Source organism: Eretmochelys imbricata, chromosome 14 (genome assembly GCF_965152235.1).
Source record: "Eretmochelys imbricata isolate rEreImb1 chromosome 14, rEreImb1.hap1, whole genome shotgun sequence".
NCBI lineage: Eukaryota > Metazoa > Chordata > Testudines > Cheloniidae > Eretmochelys > Eretmochelys imbricata.
The window spans coordinates 20,870,627-20,897,440 of record NC_135585.1 but is presented as its reverse complement, the minus strand read 5'-3'; the positions used below and the strand labels follow the sequence as shown (position 1 = coordinate 20,897,440).

The window sequence follows — 26,814 nt, the reverse complement described above, 5'->3', positions numbered from 1 at the left end:
GCTCTGCACACTCAAACATCTGAACCCTTGGCAATGATTTAAAGGATGGCGTGCGGTCCAGTACATTCTTCAGCAAACAAGTGGCTGCATTTTAGAGTGGGGCAGAGGTGGAAGAAGACATTTTTTTGGCAAGCTGTGTGGGGAGAAGATTTATTGAGGTTTGGTTGTGTTGTCTTTAGGCAGCTTCTGGGAGGTGGTTTTTTTTTTCTTTTCTTTAAATCTATTTCTTTCTATCTGATGCCAAATCCACCTTTCCTATGGAAGACAGGATGATCTGCCAAAAGAATTACCATTATTGATTAATTAAACAAAAGCTACCCTTTTTAGCCTTAAAATTCACTGGTGCACAGTCTTTGCTTCAAAGATCTGATGCAAGAAAGTAAGAATGCTTACAATAAAGGCCTTAAATGCTGAGGTTAAAAAGGGTTGACCTGAGGTTGGGGATCAGTTCCATGATATTCTCTGGCACCCAAAACCCCCTCCAGCTCTTGAGAGATTAGTACCCAAAAGAAGGTGATTTGTTAAAGCTGTGGGTGTGTCTCTTTTGTATCTTAACCCAGGACATCTGGCAGAAGCAAGAAGGGTCTCTGATAGCTGGCTCCAGCCCCCATTCTCAGCCAGTGAGCTGTGCATCATTGAAACACTGACCATGGATTCTCATGCAAATGGCCGAACGGTGAGAGCAGATGTGAAACATTTGGTTCTGTTCTTGTTGGCTTGTAAAGAAATAATACAACTGAAAGGGGGGGGGGGAGGGAAGGGGCGGGTGGTGGTAGGGGGGTGAGGAGAGAAAGTTTACAACAATGACTTTCTCCCTTGGTGGCCCAAAGTAATGAAGTTTATGTCAGGCTGTGCCAAATTCATATCACTAGGTGAATGGGAATAGTCTTGTCAAATTGGAGGTAGAGGCAATGCACCAATATTATAAATATAGGGAAGTGTGGAAGCTGTGGCATGTCCAGTTTGGGAGCATCCATCATTTCCTCCTCAGCCTCAGTTTATAAAGTGGTTTCTGACAGTACTTCAGCTGTTTACTCAGGCAGCGTGGACTGGCTGGAAAAGCTGACTGCACGTTTTGAGTATGTTGCGTTTGCTGTGGCAGAGCTCCGGTGATGAGCTGCACTGGCAGGTTTTGTTGATTTTAACGGACCAAAAAGCTGGGGGAGAAACTGCAAGCTCAAAGGAACAGGCAAGTAGAAAAAACAATATATGCTACGGATGACCCCTTCCCGGCCTGAAATGAGCACAGCATGTCAGTCATTTTCCAGCCGAATCCCCCCGAGCTTCATTCGGCTCACTGTATGTGCAAACATTACTGGGCAAATAATAAATCCTCTAGTGACACAAGTGATTCAGCAAAGCGGCTGGAGTTTTCTCGGGCGTTGTTCATATTGGCATCCTCAGCATACAAGTGTTCTCTTCCACATTCACATGGTGCATAATCCACATATATGCACATAAATCCATATTCAAAGACACATGTGCACAAGCACATCTTTGTAGGCAGACAAATCCATGCACGCATTACACACCTTCCTGTTAACATATGCATGTAGGTATACACACTTGCATATCTACAAACACATGCATACAGGTATGCATAGACATAAAACATCCATGTGTATGCATGCACACACATATGAATACACACACATGCAACAAACACACATGCAAACAAGCATTCTTATATATGCATATATACACATGCACATCCATATTATTATTTATTCCTACTGCAGAAGAATCTAGGAGCCCCATTCCTGGACCAGAACCGCACTGTACACCCATACACATCACTATATGTACAAGAACACACAACCCACTCTGATCAAATCAACACAAAGAACTGCTTTCCGGGGACCAACCACTCAACCTTAACCAAAGCTAAATGACAGTGTACAGGGCTCACAGGCCCTGTTAGTCCTGTGTATCTCCCTTTCCCAGCCATGCCCACTGCACTGCAATACACCTGGAGAGGCCATTACCTACACAACTACCTCCTTTTTGTTCCGATTTCCTTTGCTCCACTTTTTCATCTGTTTGTTTGCTAAGAGAGGCCTCTGCATTGGGAAGCAGGCAAGAGCAATTAGGAAAATCCTCAAGATTGACTCTGGCTTAGCTTTGGGGGTGGATGTGCCCTCTAAGCATATTCCAAAGGATGTGGCTTACAGATCATGAGCTCTGTGAGGGCTAGATTCACTGAGAGAAGTGGGGTTTGTAAGATGTGGGACCCAGGAGGGAAGGGGGAGAATGGAGGGAACAGAGAGGGGGTGACCTGGGAAAATAGCTAAAGACCCAGTTTATACATATAGGCTAAGTCTAGACAAGGAAAAGCGATTGCGGTTAAGTGGGTTGAGGTTAGCTAGCCTCAACCTAACCTCAACCTTCTTCCTAATCTATATGCATGGTAACACCTTGTCTCTTTATTTAGCTGGTTGAGGTGTACCCTAGGGGTTAGCTAACCTTGACCTAAACTCAACCATGTTGTCTAGTCTAGACATACCCATAGATGCATGTACACAACAGCCTGGTCTGTGCTACAAAGTTTTACTGGGAGAACTTGCCTTACTTCGGCGTATCTTTGCATGTGTCCACACTTGATGCTCGATCCTGTCAGTGCCAGACAGTGCCACAGGCCACCCTGGAATGCCTGCCCACAATGGAGTGCGTCTTTTGACAATACAGTACGTCGCAGTGCGGGCACACAACATCAGCAAAGGCAGCTGAGTGTGCACACATTCTAGCAACCCTGCAGTGTTGGCAGCTGTATGCCAGTGTAAGTGTGATCAGTAAAATCTTCTACTGCAGAAGTGGTGATTCTGTTCTGTGAAACAATAAGAACCAGATTTTCAAAACATTCCAGTGGACAAATTGCCTGCGCAAATCAGGTAATGACCCACACAGTCCTGATAATTGCCCATGCAAATTGGGCGTGAAATTACACCTGCATTTTGTGCTCCAAAGTTGTTGAAAACCCAGCCCTACATTTCCCCCAAAAATGCTTTAGAACTTAAAGTGTTCCCAGCCTTGCCTCCCTTTCTATTCTGCTTCCTGGCTCACCCAATGCATATACATTATTGCCATTGGGGACCCTGGAGTTTCAGGTTGCTGCAAAAAGGCACCAGCTAATTCCTTAGAGGAGAAAAGAAAATCCTCACAAACCATTTCTGCATAAACTTTCCACTCCCAGACAGATTCCCCACTAACGGATGGTAATTTCTGTGTAGTGCATAGACACTATAGTGAATGACATGGTATAAATGCTTAAGCAGGCAGATGGGCAGGCAGGCGTATAATGGACAGATTGATAAATGGATGATAGGACAGTAATTTCCTCATAAATGTCCCTTGCAATTTTAGTTGCCTTTGGTTTTCTTTGTTTCCTTCTCATTTCCATGATGCCTTTCATCCAGGAGGATCTCAAAGGGTCACAGATATATACAGAGATCACTGCACCCACTACTGATGTGCAGCCACCTCTGGGAGGCAACGTTGCAGCTTTTTTTAACAGTGCACAGCAATACTGCATAGTAGTTTGGGACGAGAATTGAAGGATGCTGTATCCAACCAAAATAGACAAGAAGATTTAGGGAGGGCAAATTTCCCTGAATTGAACAGGAACCCTGATGCAAAACCTTTCAAGGAGAAGGGGACATCTCAGAGGAAACAGCACGGCGAGGCAGCATGGCCCAGTGAAAGGAGCACTGCACTGGGAGTCAACAGCCACACCTGGTTTCACTTCCTGGCTCTGCCACTGCCTTGCTGGGTGGCCCTGGGCAAGTCACTTCACCTTTCTGGTTAGACTGCAAGGGACAGGGACTCTTTCAATGGATATGTATATCACCTAGCACAATTAGGCCCTGAGCTTAGTTGGGGCCTCAGGATGCTATCATAATACAAATAAGAGTAATCCCCACCAAATCTCCAATAAAAACATGGAAAATGACCCCTTGTTAGTAAGGGACGATCTCAAAGCCTGGATCTGAACATTGTTCATGAGAGATTTGCCAGGATTTCACACCTGGATTTTACTACCCACCTCAGTCCCAGTTCATTTCAGGAGTCTTTCAGTCTGGGGTTTTGGTTCATACTCTCAGAGTCCCATTCACTGCAGTGGGCTTTGGCTCAGGCCTGTTGTGATGACAGCGTATTTGGCTTTCTTTTATAGTCTCTCTCCATCTGCAGTTATCTAAGGTTTCTCACCTGTAAGTCTCAAAGCACTTTACTTAGGTGGTTAAGCATTGTTAGCCCTATTTTACAGATGGTGAAACTGAGGCAAAGAGTGGTGATGTCACTTGCTCAGGGTCCAATAGGAAGCCTGGGGCAGAGATGGAGACAGAGGAACCAGGTGTTGTGGCTCCCAGTTCTGTATCCTGTCCTCCAGAACATGCCGCAATTTCACCTTACTTTGGAAGTGGAAAGATATATGGTATTTTAATACAGAATGTGAATGCAGATGTAGAGTTTAATTTTCCTTGTGTGGTTTGGTTTGGACTTTTTTTCAATTGAGAATATTATAAAAACAATCCCCTCCCCCCATGGTATTTACTGTCATTCCAGATTGTACTGAATCGTGATTGTACCAAGCCAAGCACAAGGGGCTGCTGGGCACGAATAAAGCAACACATAAACAATGGTAATAAACCAGATAAGTACCTGTTTCCAAAGCACTTGGCTGGCAGCAGGAATGCATCTATTTCCCATTCCAGCTAATATAGCTGTCTCAAGTGATCCACACAAAACTATACCAGTGAGCAGTTTGTGGGTTTCCTTTGCAGAGCTCTGGTAAATATTTACCTGTGATAGTTAAGAGCTGTTATTAATGCTAGTGATGTGCTGATCATTCAGTTTGCCAGACAATCTTAAGTAACCCACTGCTCAGTGGATCAAGCGTTCTTGAACAGGAGCTTGTACTAACACGCCGACATGGGTTGTCCTGCGGCTTTTGTCGAGATGTAGAAGACACTGGCTTATTGGGACACTGGCTTGTCCATGAAACATACAGACTGTGCATGTGAAGCCTGTGTATATGTCACAGCTAGATTCAGATGTGAAACACTTGATTTGTATAAATAATAGTAGGACATATTTTATATATGTTTATATATAAAGCGCCTTTCATCCAAGGATCTCCAGGTGCTTTGAGCACATGAATCAGCTCGCACAATGCTTTTGCCAGGCACAGAGTGGTTCATTGACCTTCCCTCTGCTCTGTCGGTTCCACTTCACAGGCTGGGGCGTGCTGCAGGAGTGGAGTCAAACTCCCACTGTCTCTCTCCCCCTCCTTGGCTCTGCTGCTGTGTACATTTGGGGCAGTAGGAAGGACAAGGATTGCAGCTGTGCCTGGTTCTATGCAGGCCACACAAAGAGAGGGGTGGAGGGAGATTCTTGGACCTGGCCCTCTAGATACCAGTGAAGGGCCAGGAAAAAGCGGGCCTCTGTGAACTAACATGGACATGGGTGTTTAGGAGCATTACAACGGCGCATGTACATGACAATCCCTCTTGCCAGTCAGTGTGGTTTGTGTCTGAATGAATCGATGACTGTACGGCAGCAGCGTGCTAGGTGCTTAGCAGACAGGAGTGAAGAGGAGGTCCCTGTCCCATAGAGGAGCATGCTGTTATGTACAGAATTTAATATTCGGTCTTTGAATGACATTAGTAACATACATGATATTGGTCTGTAACTCAGACGAGTTGTGTGTCCGAGGGAGTGATTGTCTTGTCGGAGACATTCCTTTAATAACATCCTACATTCTGGCTGCACTCTGGAGAGGATTGTGTCAGAAGATAAGAAGTAAGTGGAGCTCTTAAACTATTATTCAGTAGGGTACTAAAGAACAGGCGTGATGTCAAGCATGTGAATGGTCCCCTTGCAGCCAGTGGGCTGCTCATGGGCTTAGAGTAAGGCACATGCTAAAGTATCGTGCAGAATCAGGACTTGAATGTGTATTTTGGGATCTAACGCAGGGCCTAATTTTCAGAGGTGCTGAAATGGATGAGATGAGAGCCCCAAAGCTGCATGTGCCATCACCCTGATCTGGGAGGCTGTGCTGAATGTAAACCACCCACGCGCAGCACTCCACAGCTCCGGATCTCTGCTACGTTGTCAAAGGAGCAGAACAGCACTGGTTTCAGCTACATGTTTTTGTGTAACTTACATCAGAAACTAAACTGGATTTAGAGAACCCCTAAACTCTGTATGTCTCTCTCCAGCCTGCTTCCTCTTGCCTCTGTGCTTCCTGGTACATTTGTGCAGTGTGCCACAATCCCCGTAGTCAGAAACTAGGGAAGGGCACTTACTGCAGCTGCGTGAGTGAAGCGCCTAGCAACAAGTTCAAGAGCACATGGTGTACGTGGCATTCAGCACCTCTAACTCATCTCCCTGGGGAGTGACTAGGGGAGAGCAGACCCTGCCCAATGCAATGCTGTACATACAGCGGCCATTGCTATGCAGCATAAACTTTGGCGCTAAAGACTGAGCAGCCTGACTTATGCTTGGCAGGGTGGAGCTTTTAGCATTTACTCCATGTTTCCCAAATGTGTGAAAGATGAACCTCTCCCCCTTCAGAAAAATGAGCCCACTCACGCCCCTTCCAATCCCACCAGGGGTTGCTAAGGTGTAGCTCTTCATATGATCCTTCCTCTCCTTTGTCACAAGCTTCAATGAGCAGTGACATAGTTAACAATGTTGCTGTTTAAAGTGTCATAATTCGGCATGTGAGGTAGCATTGAAATGAAAGGGGGCAGTTCACACTGTAAAGCTTTTGTTTCAGGCTCTCTGCAAACTCAGGCAGACATTGCTGCACTGGTTACACTCGGGTCATGCTTTCAAGGTGTCTTGGCAAACAGAATAGCTGGAGACTTATTTTTTTTAAAATTAGAAATGGAAACTCAGACAGTGGAGAAAGATGGAAATACCTGGCTGGGCTCCCCTTTCTCTGGCTAGTCCTGTATACTTTGGGAAATGTTGAGAGAACTGATTTCACAGAACATCTGATCTATGAAAAGGCTATGGAATCCCACCCAAGAAATCACCGACCCCCATATCATGGGGAAAGCTATGTGAATCAGTCTTGTTTACAGGCTCATTTGAGCTTTTGATCCATTTCCCCCAGGGGTTATATTCTGTATGAATAATGCAGAATTCAGGGCCAAATTCTCTCCTCCTTTATGCATAGGGCTGCACCATGAATTCAGTGGGATCACATGGGGTCTCAGGTAGGGCAGAATCCAGCTCTTTGGCTCTACAGAAATCAGTATTGTGCCTGGCACCACCAAGTACAAAGTTTTTCTATCAAGGAGCTGGAAAGGTTTTGAATCCTTTTCAGTCTCCTCGTCTTACCAGCTCTTATTAATTCATGGGCTGGAGTGCCTGCCTAAACGTCTCCCAGATGTCCCCTATTCTCATGCCAGCTTACCAGTCATGCTGGTCTATCTTTATTCCCTGCCTGGGACAGGATATCAGATACAAGGTGGATGGAGCTGATTTTCAGCACTGGATACAGACAACAGGCGTAAGAACACACTGCCTCTTGCAGCAGCTAAAGCAAGACTGGGTAAGATTTCAACTGCACTATACTCTGCTCAGAGAATTGTTGCCTGCTTCCCTGGGCATAGGCAGTACTGCCTGGGTAAATTACCTGTGTGATCGCCTGCCTACTAGGGCTGCTTGAAAATTTCCCATCACAATTTTTGGACAGAGAATTGGGTTGTTGACTATACTGATTTGGGGTGTGGGAGTTGGGGAGAGCATCTGCTTTCCTTACATGATCCATTTGACATCAGAAAACCTACAAATCAAAATGTTCCATGAGAAAAAACACCCATTTTCTGACAAGCTCTACATAGAGTCAGTGTCTAAGGCCAAAAGGGACCACTAGATCATCTCTAGTCTGACCTCCTGTGTATGTCACAGGCCAGCAGCACCCCCTAACAACCAAAATGAGACCCACAAGAGACCAGACTGTTATGTGCCACAGGAGGGAGGGAGGTGCACCAGTGCTCAGGTACCCTGCAATGGCAGGAAAAAGAGTAAGTGAGATATACCCAGACATTCCTAGCAAGTGACCCACACCCACATACTGCAGAGGAAGGTGAGAGAACCCCCAGGTCACTGCCAATCTGAAGGAAAAATTCCTTCCTGATCCCACGTATGGTGATCAGTTAGATCCTGAGCACGGGAACAAGAAGCAGCCAGCCAAGCACTTGAGAGAGAGAATGTTCTGTCCCTGCTCAGTGCCCTGGCCCACTCCACCCAGTTTCCCATCTCCAGCCCTGATGCTTCAGGGGAAGGAGATCAAAAAACCGCCCAGAATACATTGGGGGAAATATCCCTTCCTGACCCTTGCTGGTAGCCAACTGAAGCCCTGAAGCACGAGCTTTAGGAACATAAGCCATAAACCATAAGTGATCCCCAGGGCTGCTAAACCCTTCCCTCTTCCATCCCAAGCATCCCCATCATACAATCATAGTCATATATTTGTCTCTCTTAAAACTGTTTGCCCCCACAACTCCTACTGGGAGGCTGTGCCAGAACCTCACACACTCCAGTGGTTAGAAACTGTCTTCTAATTTCCAGCCTGAATTTGGTCATGGCCAATTGATATCCATTGATCTACCTTAAAGCATTCTGCATCTCCAGGGGGCTGCACAGACACTGACCAGCGCCTGTACATCCCTCTTATCAACTGGTAAAGAAGCGCCTGATTCTTCCCTCTCTTGCTTGGGTGCAGCTCCCATCAGCAGCATTAACTACAGCACAGATGGCAGACCACATATCTGCAGGAGTCTGCCCAAAAAGAGAGGCGCCTGATGCCCCCCCTCCCCCGCCCACACTCTGCAGAGTGCCAACCCTGAAGAGTGGAGGTGAAGGTCCAGAAAAGGGTAGCTTGGAACACCAGTTCTGCTCTCCATCTTCCATGCCCCCTCTCTGACCTCTTTCACTCCCACAAGGGGTGCATAGAGCCCCCCTGACCCTCCCTCACTCTCCTGGCTTAGCTGGGGGCTTTATCCTTTGTTGTTGCATGTGCCCAAGGATGGACAGACACTGAAGCGCTGTATTTCAGCAGTAGTGCCCAAGCTGGAATCAGGGCCCCATGGTGCTAGGCCCTGCACTCACATATGGTGGTGGTGGAGGGCGGGGGAAAGGATCCCAGCCCTCAAGCACTCGCACTCTGAGCACACAAGATGATAAAACACAGAGAAAGAAATGAGCTTCTGGGTATGTAGATGAGACTTACACGATGGGCCAGATCCTCAGCTAGTATGAACCAGCGCAGCTGTACTGGAATCAATATAATTGAACCACTCTCATCTCTACCAGGTGAGGAACTGGCCCTATTCTGTCAAAATATCCCCAGTATGGACGTGCCCTGCCTCATTTAATGGTAGAAATAATAAAAAAAATTAATAACCATGAACAATCCTGGCCCGTTTCCTCATTCAGCTCTGTGCAGCTCCCATCAGAACGTTCCTCTGGGTAAAACCTCAATTTATCTTTAGTTGTGGGATTCCTTCGAACATTAACGAGAGATTCCAGCAGCCTCTGGCAGATGCTCAGGGGTGTGGGGGAGGGACAAAGGATCCTTTCCCAGCAGACAGGATGTCAGTGCCCGAACACAACATGGGAGTGATAGAGTGAGACATCCTGCAGGTGAGGGGCAGGAGTTAGGTTGTGGCCACACACCCCTTCCATGTCAGCTGGTGTGGGACGACTGGAGGGAGCATATGTTGCAGCCTAGGACAGGGTGTAGCAGTGTCATTCCCATGCATGCTCCCCCTTTTTATGCCCCCTCCCCATGCTGCAGCAGTGCCCATTAATGCTACAATACTCCCTTAAGTGTTTTTTATCCCTGAGTTGAAGGCAAAGGGAGGCATCTGCAGAGCACGGAGCCCCTGAGCCTCCAACCACAGATGAAAAATCCACTAGGACAAACCCAGAGTTCAAGAGAGAGCTCTTCCTCCCGGTGATCCGTGCAACAGCATTTGCCTTGCAAGGGCCAGCTTTAAATCTGTCTCAGGCTGGATCACACATGCTATGAGTTAGATGGCCTCAGTGGAATTCCTAGCGGACAATGCGTACGTCCACACAATTCAGAGGCAAAAAGTCCTTGAACTTTCAGAGCAATTTCAAGGAGGGGAAAGCCCAGGAGATTACTGAGATCAATAGAGGATTTGGGTAAAACAGGACCCTCCATTGACTCTTCTCCTCTGGGCTCTCAAATCCTCAGGCTGCTGCTGGCCCAGCCCCATTAACTATTGTTCCTATTCATTCTAAATGAAGGGGCTTTTGTCACACAAACCCGTTCGGGGTCAGCCTGCCCCTTGGTTATCAATCTGGCTCTCTCTCCTCTGTTCATTACCCCACCTCCCCTGGTACAATGGGATGTTTTCTTCTGGAGCAGCTTCCTGACACCAAGTGGCTCCCTTTGGCTTCCAACCTTGTAATGAGATGTCAGGATGTGCGAGCCCCAGGCACCCACGTCCCCTCATCCCCAAATTCCCAGTTTAATTCCTGGTCCTATCTACATTATGGGAGTCGCTAGTAAAAAAAAAAAAAAAAAAATCAATCAATTAAATTCCAATAGAGGCTATAACTGGTCACCCATTAATGATGCATCCAAGGTGTCATGTGCTGTAACTCGCAGTCCCAGAGGCTCCTAAATAGTATGGAAAAAACCTTCCTAACCTAAAGAATGGCACAGGCTGACATGTGCAAAAGGGACTCCTGCTTCTGGGCACCCAACGCCCCTCCACTGGGACCCAATTCTCAGAAGGCCTCTGCTCAGCACTTCTTGCAAATCAGGCCCCTTTAAGGTGCCTCATAATTTGTGACATCCCTCCAGAATTAAACTCCCCCCCGCCCCAAATCACTAGCCACTTCAGATAATAGGCCAGATCCTCCTCTCATTGAAGTCAGCGAGTGTCTTGCCATTAATTTCAATGGGAGAACTGTGCTCACTGCCAGAAATATAACCAAAAAAACCATTTACAGTTGTATCGTATAGTTGGGCTGGGGCCACGTATGGGATGGTTCAATCCCTCTAGTGAGCGAGTGCAAACAGGGCTGTCTGATGAAAGTCTGTAAGTAACGTTAGCGCTAATATCTGCTTCTTCAGGCAAGGCAGCATGATCCAGTGCTAACGACAAAGGCCTGAAACTAACTAGTATTGGCATCTATTCCCAGCTGTGCCTCTGACTTGCCGGACTAGCTTGGAGGACTGATTTAACCTCCCAGTGCCTCAATTCCCATTGGTAAAAAGGGGGAAAATGGTGCTCAACCACCCTTAAAAAGAGCTCTGAGATTTACTGATGAAACGCAACATAGCCCTGGTTCAGCAAGACTCTTACGCAGAGTTAACTTTAAGCATGTGCTTAAGTCCCATTGATATCAATGGGCTGTAGATCAAGCCTTGTAAATCCTAAAGGCTAAAATAATTTTTATGATAAACTTCCTCCATTTCTTTCCTTTTCCCTCCAAAAAAAGGTTGCCTGTAAGATTTAAGAAAAAAATGTTTTCTGAGAGTCAGCTGAAAACAAGGAATCTCTTTGAGGAAATACTGTGATCAGTTCAGGAACCATCCCACAAGCACCTGCAGGATTTTATATTTCTTTTTCATTAATTTATCACATCTTTAAAAATTGATGAGCAATTTAAATGATGAGAAGAAGAAAGTGAAACAAAGAATACACTGGTTTCAGAGTAACAGCCGTGTTAGTCTGTATTTGCAAAAAGAAAAGGAGTACTTGTGGCACCTTAGAGACTAACCAATTTATTTGAGCATAAGCTTTCGTGAGCTACAGCTCACTTCATCGAATAAATTGGTTAGTCTCTAAGGTGCCACAAGTACTCCTTTTCTTTTTAAAGAATACACTAGCAATCAACGAAGGGGATCTGGCTATAGAATGAACTTCCAGGGAAGATTAGATGAATCCAGAGTCTTTACAATCTTTCAGAAACAACAAGGAGTCCTTGTGGCACCTTAAAGACTAAAACAAATTTATTTGGGCATAAGCTTTCGTGGGCTAAAACCCACTTCATCAGATGCATGGAGTGAAAAATACAGTAGGCAGGTATATATATTACAGCACATGAAAAGATGGGAGTTACCTTACCAAGTGGTGGGTCAGTGCTAATGAGGCCAATTCAAACAGGGTGGACGTAGTCTATTTCCAACAGTTGACAAGAAGGTGTGAACATCAACAAAGGGAAAATTACTTTTTGTAGTGCTAACGAGGGTGGATGTGGCCATTCCCAATAGTTAACAAGAAGGTGTGAGTATCAACAGAGGGAAAAATACTTTTCGTAGTGACCCAGCCACTCCCAATCTTTATTCAGGCCTAATTTGATGGTGTCCAGTTTGCAAATTAGTTCCAGTTCTGCAGTTTCTCATTGAAGTCTGTTTTTGAAGGTTTTTTGTTGAAGAATGGCCACTTTTAAGTCTGTTATTGAATGTCCAGGGAGATTGAAGTGCTCTCCGACTGGTTTTTGAATGTTACAATTCTTGATGTCTGATTTGTGTTCATTTATTCTTTTGCGTAGAGACTGTCCAGTTTGGCCAATGTACATGGCAGAGGGGCATTGCTGGCACATGATGGCATAGATCACATTGGTAGATGTGCAGGTGAATGAGCCCCTGATGGTGTGGTTGATGTGGTTAGGTCCTATGATGGTGTCCCTTGAATAGATATGCGGACAAAGTTGGCAATGGGGTTTATTGCAGGGATAGGTTCCTGGGTGAGTGTTTTTGTTGTGTAGTGTATAGTTGCTGGTGAGTATTTGCTTCAGGTTGGGGGGCTGTCTGTAAGCGAGGACTAGCCTGTCTCCCAAGGTCTGTGAGAGTGAGGGATCATCCTTCAGAATAGGTTGTAGATCCTTGATGATACTCTGGAGAGGTTTTAGTTGGGGGCTGTGGCTAGTGGCGTTCTATTACTTTCTTTGTTGGGCCTGTCCCAATCTTCAGAAATCCTGCCAAACATGAGAAAGCTTTCCCCCAGTAACTGAAATAAGATTCACAGCATTGGACACCTTTTTGTGCTTCCTTTAAAGAAACCTACCCCAGACAGGGCTTCCGAAGAGAATAGCCAGAGATTCCATGAAGTCTACTAGGGAATTAGGGATTTGCTAATTGTGGAAGGTACTCAGCTGTTGATGGCTGGCAATGCAAAACCTTAAGATAGCTAGATAGATTAGCTAAAACTATAAAAGAAAGGAGAAAAGGACAGAACAAAAATATAAATGAATCCGTCATGATGGCAAAATGTGTATCAATATTGCTATGTTCAGTGCAACTACAATGTGAAACACCCCTTGTTCTGAAGTGCAAACTTCCTGAAAAATCATGAATATTACCCTGAAAAATGGTTTGTATTAAAGCTGAAACAGGTGAGGTGCGTACGCTCACAAATATAGATAAATAAAACTGTACTCACCTAATATTTCTAACATTGGAAGTACAGTATTCTGCAACAGTGTTCACACCAAAATGCATAAATCTAGAATAGAAATATCAGCAAGACTTCATCTTTAACCCCAATTAGCGCCAAACTCTGCCTCCAGATCCATACCTTTTACCCTAAGTGAAGTGAACGGGATTGGTGCATGCACTCCTGAAGTGGTGCCAATTCAGATGTTTCTTGGGGAGGTCAAATTCCAGTCCCCTCCCAGCCAGGATCCCGTTCCTGTCCTATTTTATCCCTCTCCCCCTCCCTCCGGAGGATGTTTATTTGCTGAAAGGGAAAAAAAGTGTTATCAAATTTCTAAGCAGACTTAGTAGAATAATTCATTGTAAATGTTTATGAATTATAGTCTGTTTTCTATTTACAAACACATTTGTATAACTCAACCCACGCTGCAGATGGCTAAACGGTATTCATTGCCATTTTTTAATCTTCACTGAATAATTTGAAAATACACAAGTTCTCCTTCCAAGTAGCTGAAGTCTAATTGCTTAGCTAGATTCACACCAAATAAACAGAAGAAAAAATCCAAGTCAAGTGTTTCATGTGCACGTGTGTTTAAAAACTCTATAATCTATGACAAACATTTCATATTAAAAGGACATTCCCACAGGCAATGAAATAATGAAGCCCTTAGTATCAGGCATTCCAGGCATGAAGATGATAGCTATTTCAATATTTTATTTACTCTCAATGGAGAATAATAAATTCTGAAAGCAATATGTGTATATTTATGACAAACTGAGGGCCCAATCATGCAACTTGATCCTGAAAGCATAAGTGTGTTCCACTGAAATCATTGGGGCTGGATCTGGTTTCAGGACTTCATGTACTTTATAAATTGCCTCCTACCAGTCTATGACCACAATTCTACAAAGATTTATGCAGGTACCTAATTGTATATATCTGAGTAGTCTCATTGATTTCAGTGGAATTACTCCTATGTGTAAAATTACTCATGTGCTTGAGTGTTTGCAGGATCAGGGCCTAAATCAGAAATTTGTGCTCCAATACCATGGTGATGGATATAGTATGAAAACCTAGGTGGATGGATGGTTACACAGCCAGATACAGTACTGGATAGGTCTAAACTCCATGTTTGTCCTGATACAAAGCCCTTATGGAAAAGTCCTATCTAATTTAATAGAGAATTTTTAATATATAGAATTTTATAATTCTCTATGAAATTCTAGAAGATGATTTAAAATAGGGTTCTACAGAAATCACCCCAAATCCTATAGGATGAGATCCTTTCTATAGAATGTTTAAAGGATCCTATAGAATGCTGGAGCAGGGATACAATTCTCTATTAATAAATCCTATAGGATGCCTTAAACATTCAACGGAAAGTAGATCATTCATTATGAAATTCCATAGGGTTTTAGAATAATTTCGACAGACCCCCTAGTACATTTCTCTAGAACCCTACTTCCTTTCATCCCTAGTAATAATCCTAATAGGGCTTCCGCCATAAAAAGCAGCGACTTCTGTGCTTGCTCTGTTTAAAACGTGTTTGGTGAAGAAGAAGCAGCTATCACACGCTTAGGGTGAATTACAAGCTGGTTTTCCCCTAAATCTGCCTGAGCTTATGACAATAGAGAATTAGATGAACCTTTGGCTACCAAATCCACCTCTAGCTGGAGGCTGATATAAACACAGCGTTCAATGTACCAGTGGCTCCTGCGACTCGGGGAAGGGGGGTGGGGTATTCAGAGCCGCCCACGCCCCTCTCACTCCATTGGGTCACCAGCAAGGGCTGCTCGACACGCGGCCCGCTCCAGAGTCCAGCCCCGGCTCTGCGCGCCGCATTCCCCTCGCTCAGGGGCGCGCCCCGCTCGCTGCCTTCGGAGAAGTTTTGCTCCGGCTCCACGTGTGGCAGCAGCTGGAGGCTAGAGGGGCGGTGACAGCAGGCCCCGGAGCGCTCCCCCCCCCCCCCCCCGGCAGGTCTCGTCAGCCCAGGTGGCAACAGAGCGGAGCCAGAGGCTGCAGCCGGAGGAGGGAGGCGAAGCCGGGAGTTGGGAGCGGCTCTGTCCCGTTGGCTCGCAGCGATTCTCCCCTGCCGGGGGTGCGCAGCGGGTGCTGGGGCTGTGGCGAGCAGCTGCCTCAGTCGTGCAGACTGTGACATCCCCACTCCACTGCCAGGGGACTGGCCGGGCGGGGGCCGGCGATAGGTGGGACCGGGACCTGCGCTCAGGGACTCCGTTAGCGACTCGCCCTCCCCTGGGAGACGGGATCTGTTCGCGTCGGGGCTTCCCCTCCTGCGGGGAGGTTGGCAGGAGCCGCCTGCCGATGATGCCCCCCTGAAGCGTCGCCCTTAAGAGACCGGGGGTGGGCGGGAAACGGGGGACACAACGCGAGCCCCCTCCCAGCTCCAGCTCAGTGACAATGCGGCCCGGGGCAGCCCTGCGCCCCCCCGCTGGCTGCTGACTCCGGGGGCGGGGGGCATGGCACCTGCCTAGCATGGCCGGGGGGCCGGGCAGATGCCTCGGGCTAGCATGGCAGGGAACGGGCCGCCTGCCCCCGCCGCCTGCCCCGAGCCTCTGCCCCGCAGCGTCTTCAAGAAGTTCCTGCTGATGCTCATGTCCCTGCTCATGTCCCTCTACGTCTTCTACTGCCTGGCCGAGCGCTGCCCCAGCCTGCCCGGGCCCCTGCTGGCGGCCGCCCCGGAGCAGGCGGCGGGCGGCGACGGGCCGCTGGAGCCGGGGTCCCCCTCGCTGGCCAGCTGGCCGCCGGCGGCCCGGAGGAAGCGGCCGAAGCAGCAGCGGCGGCGGCCCGACGCGCCCGGCCGAGGCGCGGGGTCGGGCGGCGGCGGGGAGCCCCCGGGCACGCTGGCCCTGCTGCTGGGCGAGGGCAGCAAGCGGCTGCCGCAGGCCATCATCGTGGGCGTCAAGAAGGGCGGCACGCGGGCGCTGCTGGAGTTCCTGCGGGTGCACCCCGACGTGCGGGCAGCGGGGGCCGAGCCCCACTTCTTCGACCGCGGCTACGAGCGGGGCTTCGCCTGGTACAGGTACCGGACTGGGGCGGGAGCCGCTGCCCTCGCGCTTCGTCCGGGGCTGGGCGGGGGAGTTAGAGAGGTTCCCTGCTCCAGCCCTGATCCCCAAAGACCCCTCAGAGCCCCCAGCCCTGATGCCCAAAGATACCCCATAGCCCTGATCTCCATAGCTCCCAGCCCCGATCCCCATAGCCCCTAGCCCCAAACACACCTCAGCCCTGATCCCCAAAGACCCCTGAGAGCCCCCAGCCCTGATCCCCAAAGACCCCCCATAGCCCTGATCCTCATAGCCCCTAGCCCTGATCCCCAAAGACACCCCATAGCCCTGATCCCCATAGCTCCTAGCCCCGAACACACCTCAGCCCTGACCCTCAAAGGCCCTCACAGCCCCGAACCCCATAGCCCCGATCCTCATACCCCCCATAGCCCTGATCCCCAGACACCTCCTTGCCCCTGATCCCTATGGCTCCCTCACCCCTCCAGCCCACCAGCCCTGATCCCTGAAGATACCCTATAATCCCCAGTCCAACCCTGATCCACAAAGACACTCCTCAGCCCATAGTGCTTCCTCCAGCCCTGATTCCCAAAGCCCTTCCCAGCCCTGATCCTCAAAGTTTCTTCTGCCTCTCCAACCTCCATAGCTTTCCCCACATCCCTTCCCAAATGCCTGCCAGGATCAGGTCATGCAACATGATCAGCAATGTCTCATTTGTCCACAGTTGCATCAGTGAAGGGGAAACGGGGTGGGAGAGAGAAGAGGGGAACAGGACTCATCCTAACCCTGTCAGTGCAGGGGGAGCCCAGTGTGGGGAGGCCATAGCAAAAGTCATTTTATAAGGAGAGTTCCTCTCAGGGACAATCAGCTCTTGAACTGGGCTCCAAAGTTTTCAACCACCTATAGCATGTGATTTATTTAGTGACTGGCTCATTTTCTTTGTAAGGCTTCTTTAGTGATTAAAACAAACAAAAAAGCAATAGGTATTCATACCCCCTCCTCCTCCTCATTAAGGAAGGGAAGTACCATGTCAGGATGTTTAGGAAATTGTTGGGTGTTTTTAAGGTATATTTTGAAGGCTAAGGCAAGTCTACACTACAAAACTAAGCTGACCTAAGTTACGACCAGGTACAGCCACTGCAGTAATTGAATCAGTTTTACATGTACACACTACTCTCCCTGTGCCCTCAGTGTGCGTCTTCACCAGGAGCTCTTGCACCGATTTAACTGCCAGAGTGGGGCATTGTGGGACAGTTTCTGAAAGGCAGCGGCAGTCAATGTAAGCAGTGCAGTCAGTGTCTACACTGACACTGCGTTGACCTAATTACATTAACGTAAACGCTACGCCGCTCGCAAAGATGGAGTTATTAAGTCGGTATAGTGGGTGAGTTCCGTCGGAGAGAGCTACATTTTAGTGTAGATGCTTACAGGATTAGGTTGATGTCAGCCTAGCTCTGTAGTGTAGACCAGGCATAAGTTGATAGCAAACTATATTTTGAAAGTCTGGCTCAAGGTATTATCAGTTGTGTTTTTCTGCTGTGATGATCTAAAAGACTTAACTCAGCATTTCACTTGATTTTTTTGTGTGTGTTTGCAACTTCCATGTACTTAACATCACACACACCATGGGATCAATCAAGTGTGTAAAATTGAGCAAGTTTGCAGGATCAGGGCCTAAATCACTATTTTCAGTGGAAATTTGGCTGATAATTTTAGACACCATCCTGATACGAACATTGCTTTAGATGATCTTTAAAAAAAGACTTGTTGCAAGAAAACTGAACTTTTTGTTTTTTAAAGAAGTCTCATTGTAGGAAAAATAAACTGCTTGTGGATGAAAGTAGATGAAAACTTAGCAATAGCTCCAGAGCCCTGTCTTTGTTCGATTTTTATTTTTTGTAAACTGCCTGGCTCATCTTTCTTTTTAAGAAAGAAAAATGTCATGCAGAGGAAAGCCTCAGAGTTCCCTTAAATTTGCTGTTGTATTTGTAAAATCAGGTAGTAATCCCTGTGAAAATGAGATAAGACTGTATTTTAAAGTGAGCAACTGACAGTGTAGAAATACATATGTTATCAGGTATTACAAAATCAAGCAAATAAACAACCCCTAAGCATCTAGTCTTTAAAATATATTTCCTCCATTTAAGTATGAGGAAAGTTATAAGTTTCACTCATAATTTTGGGCAATCTGATGATAATAAAAATGTCAGTGGTAGTAATTATCCATAAATAGCCATGAACAAAGTCAGGAAAGAAAGCAAATGTTGTTAAAGTGTCTTTGTTTTAGCTTTCTGTTAAAGTAATTAATTTTTCATTTGCTGGAAAAGAAAGTAAGTGGGAGCCCTTGACAATGTGAAAACAGAAATTAAAGCCATAGGGCAATACTCCTCGTGTTATTAGTTAGATTTTTTTTCTGATGTGTCGTAGTAATTTAAAGTTAATAAAGTTGTGTCCTCTGGCAAGTTCATATGAAAATGACTTGTTGGATCTAAAAATAGGTTGTCCTTCTTTTACACAATAGAAATATTGGGGTTTTGCATCCGGCAAACAAGCAAAAAAGAAGGGACTTGAAGTCACTCTAAAACTTGTATCTAATTGTTATTTAACTCTTACTAACATTTTAGTGGAAGGTGGTATTTGGTTAAAATTGTGATGACTATACTGAAATCAGCAGTATCGTCATACGGAAAATCAGAGTCTAGCCCAAGCGTTTGTGCAATGTATTTTTTGCAAAGGGAAGAGACCACTGTACTTCCATATATTGCACTGGATAGAATGCACCTTATTTTCTCAGATTGCAGGGTGTGTTTTTTCTGAGAATAAAGATTTCCTCTTGTGAGGGCTGAAGCTGTCTACAGAATGATATTTTTAGTGTGCGCTTATCCAATTTTCCATGCACTGACCCTCTATCAGAAAGGAAATATTAAAAACAAATCTGAAAACCTCAAGAACTTTAATCAACTCTTGACTTTGAAAAATAAACACATGGCTTTGGGAGAGGGTCTGCCATTATTTATGGTTGGTAATTCAGGAAATCTGTTTCTTTGACAATGGGTTCCTTGATTCATTGCAGAGGAGATGGCACTGTGGGTTGGCCTAATCCTGGAAATCTTGCCTGAGCAAGGAATACAGGATCTGACCATATGCCAGTGACATACATTATTGCACAATAGATTTCTTAGTGTCGGGGGTTTAATTTTCAAAGAGTTTGGGCTTGATCTGGTAGCTCTTGCTCATGTGAGTAGTTCCCCTTCAGGCTCTTCAGGTAATCACTGTGTTTTACCATTTGATACTGGAGCATTTACATTAATTGCTTCAGTTTGTTTGCTGTTTGATGTGATGAGTTTCACTGTTTTGCTATTAGCTCTGTGGAGATTGAAGTACAGTGAGTTCTTTGTATGGGGCTATTCATGACTAGGGACCCAATCCTGCAACCGTTATTCATGTGAGTAATCCTTATTAACATGTAGTTCCAGGAATCTCAGAGCTGCAGGATCAAAAAGTCAGTAATCACTTAAATGGCTCTGTTTTAAAACATTATTTAAAAAAATCTTTACATGCATTTGTCATGATCTTTGAGTAGAACTGAATACTGGGAATATCACCATATGTTTGCTAGTATCTCTTGATTGCTTGTCTTTGGAATCACCATCTTAGGTTTCAGATTTATTTTTATTTTCGAGCAGGCAGACTAAACAGCATCATTACAGGATATAAACATTTTAGTTCACTTTCTGTGGCCTTAGGGAACCTCCATGGGCACTGAATGCTTTATCTAAAAAGTAACAAAAAAGCCAGGATCTTTACTCTGAAATGGAAAAGCCTTTAGATACTAATATTCATAGATGTTTATTAACAACAGCAGCTAAATAGCAGACTTAAGGGAAGAGAGAGGGGATCAGTGGATTTTACATGTTTCATGAAGTTGATGTGTTTGGATTCTTAAGAGATCATTCAAATTGGACTGTATATTGTCACCACAGTGCCCCTCACAGGCTGAGAAGAGAGAAGCAATGTTGATCACAGAGGAGATAAAGGGAAAATATCTATTTGGAATAAAAGATGAGCTTTAGTAGCTGGTGCATGTTATCATGAGATCCTTTTAATCGGGACGTAAGTGTTTGGAGAGGCCGATAACAGAAGTACAGCAAGATCAGACTCTTTTTTTTAACCGATGAATTAAATTATAATACCTGTAGGATAGCAGACTCCTAAGCAAAGAACTTGTAGCAAAGCTCTGTGCTAATAAGTGAAAGTCTCAACACCTACTGTGGTTCCAGACAATAAGTGAAACTGATCTAAAATGCTGTATGTTAAATCAAGTGGAATAATCACCTCTCCTCTTAGACTGCATTGCATCTGTTTAAAAGGCAGCTCACCTACAGTGAGGTTTATTTAAAAACAATCTTGGTGATTTTATTTGGGAGGTGTGACACCTACATGGGCATTTGCATGAGGTTTGAATATCAAGGGAAGTTCAGTGCTTACAACAGCTTTCTCCATTTCAGTTTTGCGAGTACTTAGTTCATAAGGGAAGGAAGGAGGGGAAACAGCCCACAATGGTCTCATTGACTTTAAAACACAGAAATCTCTGCTCTGGTCCTGAACAAGTCTATTGAGTTGACAGAGTTCAATAGCAGGTGAACCTGTGTTTTAATAGAGCTGAGCTACCATCCCCTCTACCCGGCACATGACTGTATGCAGCCTGGGGAAAACTTCCAGTCTATGGGGTTAATGCAATCGAGTAAGAAATGTCTGAAAGAAAAATACGTGTTTGTTGATGGTATTGTGAGCCTCACTGTTTCTCTCTGATCCTTTGTTAGCCGTGCACCGATTCAGTCGCCCGTTGGAATGTCATTATGCTGTCAGTCACACAGGGAACGTTTATTTCATATGTTTTAATCTCCCTGCCTTTGTAATGCTGCTGCCAGTTGCACTAGAGAAAAGCTGAGCTAATGTCATTAGGCTACAGCATTCTGTAAGAGATGAAAGATTATTCAAGGTTTCTCTGTCAGGCTGGGAGTTTCCTCCCTGATGCCTCTAGACCTAGGAAGTTCCGTGTCCTTGTATGAATATCCTCTTGGTTTTCTTCAAGGCAACCAGTAATGCATGAGGGTCAAAGTGAGCTGGGAGTTGTTCAGTTCCTGAAAAGAATGGCAGGAAAAGCAAGTTCGTAGCAGCTGGGAGCAGCTGTAAAGGACCTTCTTGTGCAGTGAGTTTCCCAGCCCCTGTGCCTCAAGCCTCGATTCACACAAAGAGTCTGAAATGAAATCAGAGCCTCCGGGACTCTGGAGGTCAGCCACTATTGCGAGGTCGTATGGCCAGCGCTCATCTGGACAGCATAGTTCAGAGGAGCGGAGTGGGAGTCGTTTGCCACTCGGTGAGAGACCAGAAGAGAGCATGCATTTTGGGTAGGGTTATGCGTGGACAGGGGGGAATGTTTTAAAAAGAACTAGCGCAATGAATGAGAACTGCAAGCAGCCCAGATGGCCCAACCATCATGAGTAAAGTACTGCAGAGCAAACTACTTGATGTAAACACCAAAAACCCTCTTCTCTCTAAGGGGAGATGCTTTAGCAATTGTGAGCCACAACTGTCCTCAGTCATAACTCTGTGCCTGGTAGGGGAGACTTTATGTACCGTACAAATTTCCTCAGGGTAAGTGAGATTTTTTCCCCTCCGTCATGCAGCTTGGTTGACAGAGTCTTTGGTTTCTAGATGTTGATGTGGCCCCCACAATACTGGAACTGTGAGCCTTTATATTGTTTGTATTCTCTGCGGGCAGATAATTATATTCAGGCATTCGCTTGAACTTAATTCTTTTGTTTTTTTAATTCCTGGTTTATATATCCCCCCCAGTGTGTGCTCGTTGTCGGAAGTTTTGCCGTTAAAGCAGATTTAAGCTTCCCAATCCTTGTGTTCAAGGACGGAGTCATTATTTTTTGGCTGGTTTTTCTATTCCAAGAGACGGTTTGTGTTGGGGAGGCTGGAGTTTAGGAAAGCTCGTTTACATGAAGCCAGAGCTTTAAATGTTTTTGCGGGAGGCGCCTCGTTCTATGAACTCTGCTTCTCCCAAACACACTTGAATTGATTAAAACATTGCATCCTGCTTATAGTGACTTTGCAACCTGCTTATAGTGAGCTTAGGCTGTGTAAGGAAGACAGTGGGAGAGAATGGGAGTCCTGAATTATGTATTTGTATTGCAGTAGGGCCTACAAACCCCAGTCATAGACCCATCATATAAACAGAACAAAAAAACGGTCCCTGCCCCAAAGAGCTTACAATACAAGACAAGAGACAACCATTCAGACAGACGGGGGAGTGCAGTGAGACAGTGTTGGCCAGTATGATGGGCAGTGGTCCAAGCACACCAGCTGCCTAACTTGTAGAGATTTGCGTAGGCCTCATGGCAAAGGAGAGTTTTGAGGAGACGTCTGAAGGAGGTTAGTAAGGTTGCTTTGCGGCTATTTAAAGGGAGCTCCTCCCTAGCCCTGGGGGGCAGCCTGGGGGACAGCACAAAGGAGCTTGTTTGAAAATTTTACTAGTGGGTGATGGAAGCTGGCATCATCAAATGCAGCATAAGATGATGAATGGAGTCAGAGAAGGGAAATGTTGTTCAGGGCTTCAGGTGCTTGCCTGGTCTCAGGGGACCAGGTTCAGTTCCCTGCTCTACCACAGACTTCCTGTTTGACCTTGGGCAAGTCGCTTAGCTGTTCCGTGCCTCAGTTTCCCACCTGTACCGTGGGGATAATAGGCCTGCCTTGTCTCACAGGGGTATTATGAGGATAAACACCTAAAGATTGTGAGCTGCTCAGATACTGTGGTAACGGGGGCAGGTCATAGACATACCTAAAATAGGTAATCTGGTAATTGGAGTTCCTGTTACAAACTGACCATCAGGTTAGCGTGATATTTATCTGTGGGCAAAACACCTTCACTGTGAGGTAAACCCTACACGTGCTGCTGTACCTGTGGCGCGTCCTCTGGCAGTGGGCCTGCGGGCACGGGGTTGGGGCAGGAGAGCTGTGCAAAAGGGATTACCTCGCACATGGTGCAGGGCTCCATGTCCTTTACAGGGCCAGATTCACCTGTATGTTCCAGCTGCTTTGCGCCACTCTTAAGATACAAAGCAGCCATAAACCCGCTCTGACTGTCCAGTTAAACCAGATTTGTGGCTGCTTTGCATCACCGGAGTACGCTCGTGACCTTGGCCCCTGTTCACAATGTTATCTGCGTGGAATGTCTTGATCAGGGCAAAGGCTGATTAGTTAAGAGAGTGAATAGACAAGTCCTCAGAGAAAGCTGAAAGAGACAAGTCCCTTCTATCACAATCCGCTCCATAGCCTTGTTTCTTATGTCTGCACAATCTGAGATTGCTTGGGAGCTAGCTTTTTTCACCTCTCTTCACTACACGATGTAGAGCGCCATCTAGTGTGTACACATGGGGGAAGATTAAAAAAGCAACATCGATTCCACATACCCAGCACCCAGTGGGACCCAAACTTATTTTGGTGGGTAATTTTTTAGGGATAAACCAAAGGGGTTTTGTTCGGTTTTGTTCTGCTATTTTCAAATAAATATCGTCTTTGATTTCTTGCCTGTGGGGAGGCTGAAAATATACGGGGTTCCTTTAATTTCTAGGCATTTAGGATAACTCATCGTTTTGAGCAGGAGGAGGTCTGTGACAGGGCCAGGTTTTCAAAAGGGTCCAGTTCCCATTTAGGCACCAGAATAAGCAATCAGATGTTTTTAAGTGCCCTGCAACCAATAACTCCCACCGTGACCCTTACAACCAGGCTTTCGGTGCGGGGCTGGGAGCTCTTTCAGAAGCGTGGCCTCACGTCTGGCTGCCTAAATTGGAGTGGAGCTCTCTTGAAGAATCAACCCTGTTTGTGGGTGCAGAGCAGTATTGAGAATCTGGCTCTGTACATCAAAGACTTCCTAGGCAAAACTCCCAAGGCCCAGTCTCATGGAAATCAGTGCTGAAACGCCATGTGGCTGTCATGGGAGAGGATTAAGCCCATTTTCCTGCAGAAAAGTCTGAGGGTACATCTACACAGCAGCAGGGCCGTGTAATTTCCAGCTTGGGTAGACGTGCACGCGCTAGCTCTGCTGAAGCTAGTGCCTAAAAATAGCAGTGTGGTCGCAATGACATGGGTGGCAGCTTGAGCTAACCACCCGAGAATGTACCTTGGGGGCTGGGCAGGATTGTATTCAGACAGCTAGCCTGAGGGTATGTCTTCACTATGGAGATAGCTGCGTATACTCTGGAGGCTGTGTCCACATCGCTGCATTGGTCAGTTCCCAGCTGCTGCATAGACATACCCTGAGTGGCACATTTTAAAGGCATGCACGAAGCCAGCGTAACAGTGATACACTTGCCTCCATTTTTAATAAGTAGCTGGTGCTATCTTTGATCTTGCAAACTCTTACTTACACAGATATCCCATACATAGGCCAGTAGTGCTGCTGCCTTTGGGGGGACTTTTGTGAGTAATTGTATTGAGTCTTTGGTCCCTGGGTAGAAACCTGGCTCCATTGAGACAGCGACAAAACTCCTATTTACTTCACTAGAGCCAGGATTTCATCCCCATATCTTTTGAAGCATAATAGAAATCAGGCATATGGGAGTAGTTAGTTTCTTTCCAAAGTGCTCAGAAGAGGGAACAAGCGATGAGAAAACCTGAGAATAAAAATGTTCTCCAGTCTCTCTCTCATGTACACATTAACACTTCTTAGCTACTAATTACACTTTTCTTTCCCTTGAGAATATCGGAGTAACCCAAACTGTTTGCATGCTGAAAGGGGGTAAGAGGAGAAGGGGTGATTGTTATGGTCATAAATCTTTGCAAATTCTCATTAAGTACCTTTATTATGGAAGGGAAGTGGATTAGGTTGCAGCTGTAGTTACATTCCTGGGGCCAACCCTGTAGCACTTTCTCATATAAGGAGCCCAAAGTAAATCAGTGAGACTATTCATGAGAGTAAGGGCTGCAGGATTGGGCTCTTGCAGTTTACTGCTATGTTCACTAGCTTCCTTACCCCAGATATCCCAGTTGTTTCCAGCCCTCTTGCTGCTAATCTGCCTTCAGGGAAATTCAGTAGCTATGCAGAGATTTCATACAGTGTGTAAACTGAGGGACCTGATCCTGCAAGCCTGACTCTTGTGAGGAGTCCTTATTCTTATGAGTAAGTCTATTGGCTTCAGTGGGGTCTCCTCATGCAAGTAAGCTCTGCAGGATCAGGGGTCTAATTATTCTTAGTGTTTCTGTTTCATCACCTGTGTGATTCTGCAAGAAGAAAGATACATATTTTTGTTCCTGCCGAGGTCATTGCTTTCTTTTCTTTGTGGAGAAGTTCATAAAATAATGTTCCTGTTGCAGCACCATCTGTTGCAATGATACCATCTAAAGTTCCCCCAATCTCCCGCATTCTACAAATCTTGTTACTGGTTTAGTAATACAGCCTAGGACACTGCAAAAAGAAAATTCCCCACTTCACCCTGTGGGATGCTTTGGAAGCCAGAGAGAGGCTGAATTCATTCGGCATTGATTTGTTGTTTAGGTGTTTTTGATGCTGTACTGAGATGTGAAGGTCCGCACCTCCACGTGAAAGTAGGGAAAGGGGAAACTGCTGGCAGCATTGTAGAACTCTGCAGATCTTATGTGGCCTATTATCTGCATCTTTATGTGCCCAGCTCTAGACTGTAAATCAGGATCTGAATGATCAGGCTGAATTTTCAGTGTGACGGGCCTGATCTAACTCCCACTGAAGTCTGGGGGGAATCTTCCCATTGATTTGATGGAAATTTCATGAATCAGGGCCCACAGAATCATAGAAATCATAGAATTGTAGGACTGGAAAGGACCGTGAGAGGTCATCTAGTCCAGTCCCCTGCACTGAGGCAGGACTAAGAATTAACTAGACCATCCGTGACAGGTGTTTGTCTAATCTGCTCTTTAAAACCTTAAAAAAAACATGCTGAAGAACTACTTGCTTTAACTCCCTCCACGGCATATGCCTTTTAAATACTTGCCTCCAGCAGCAATTTCAGTTAAGTATAACACCTGGTAATAAAGGATTTCAGTTTTTAAAGGGTTTTTCTAATTTCATCATTAATACAAACACATTCTTCCAATGTTTCTTCAAACACAATGTGTTTTGTTTCTAACCTCTGCCCCAGTCTCTTTATATATAGACCAGTTCACTGCAGCAGGGATATTTAAATGAGATTTACACTGTGTAGGATTCAAGGGTTTCTTGCTTTCTTCGATCTTTTGATCTTCCTAATCGGTGGGGGGAAACATTTTATAAAGCCTATTTGCAATGTTAAAATTCAGGTGCTTAAAACCCAAGTTCCTCCTCT

At 45.8% G+C, this 26,814-nt stretch overlaps 1 protein-coding gene across 1 annotated transcript in view; it reads left to right on the top strand.

The window, feature by feature from the left end:
• Nucleotides 1-15,940: 15,940 nt before the first annotated feature.
• LOC144274707 (heparan sulfate glucosamine 3-O-sulfotransferase 3A1-like) overlaps nt 15,941-26,814 on the top strand; it is a 79,117-nt gene continuing 68,243 nt past the window's right edge. The window contains exon 1 of the mRNA XM_077833750.1: nt 15,941-16,467. Coding sequence (XP_077689876.1) covers nt 15,941-16,467 — 527 coding nt within the window. The remainder of the gene's footprint in view (nt 16,468-26,814) is intronic.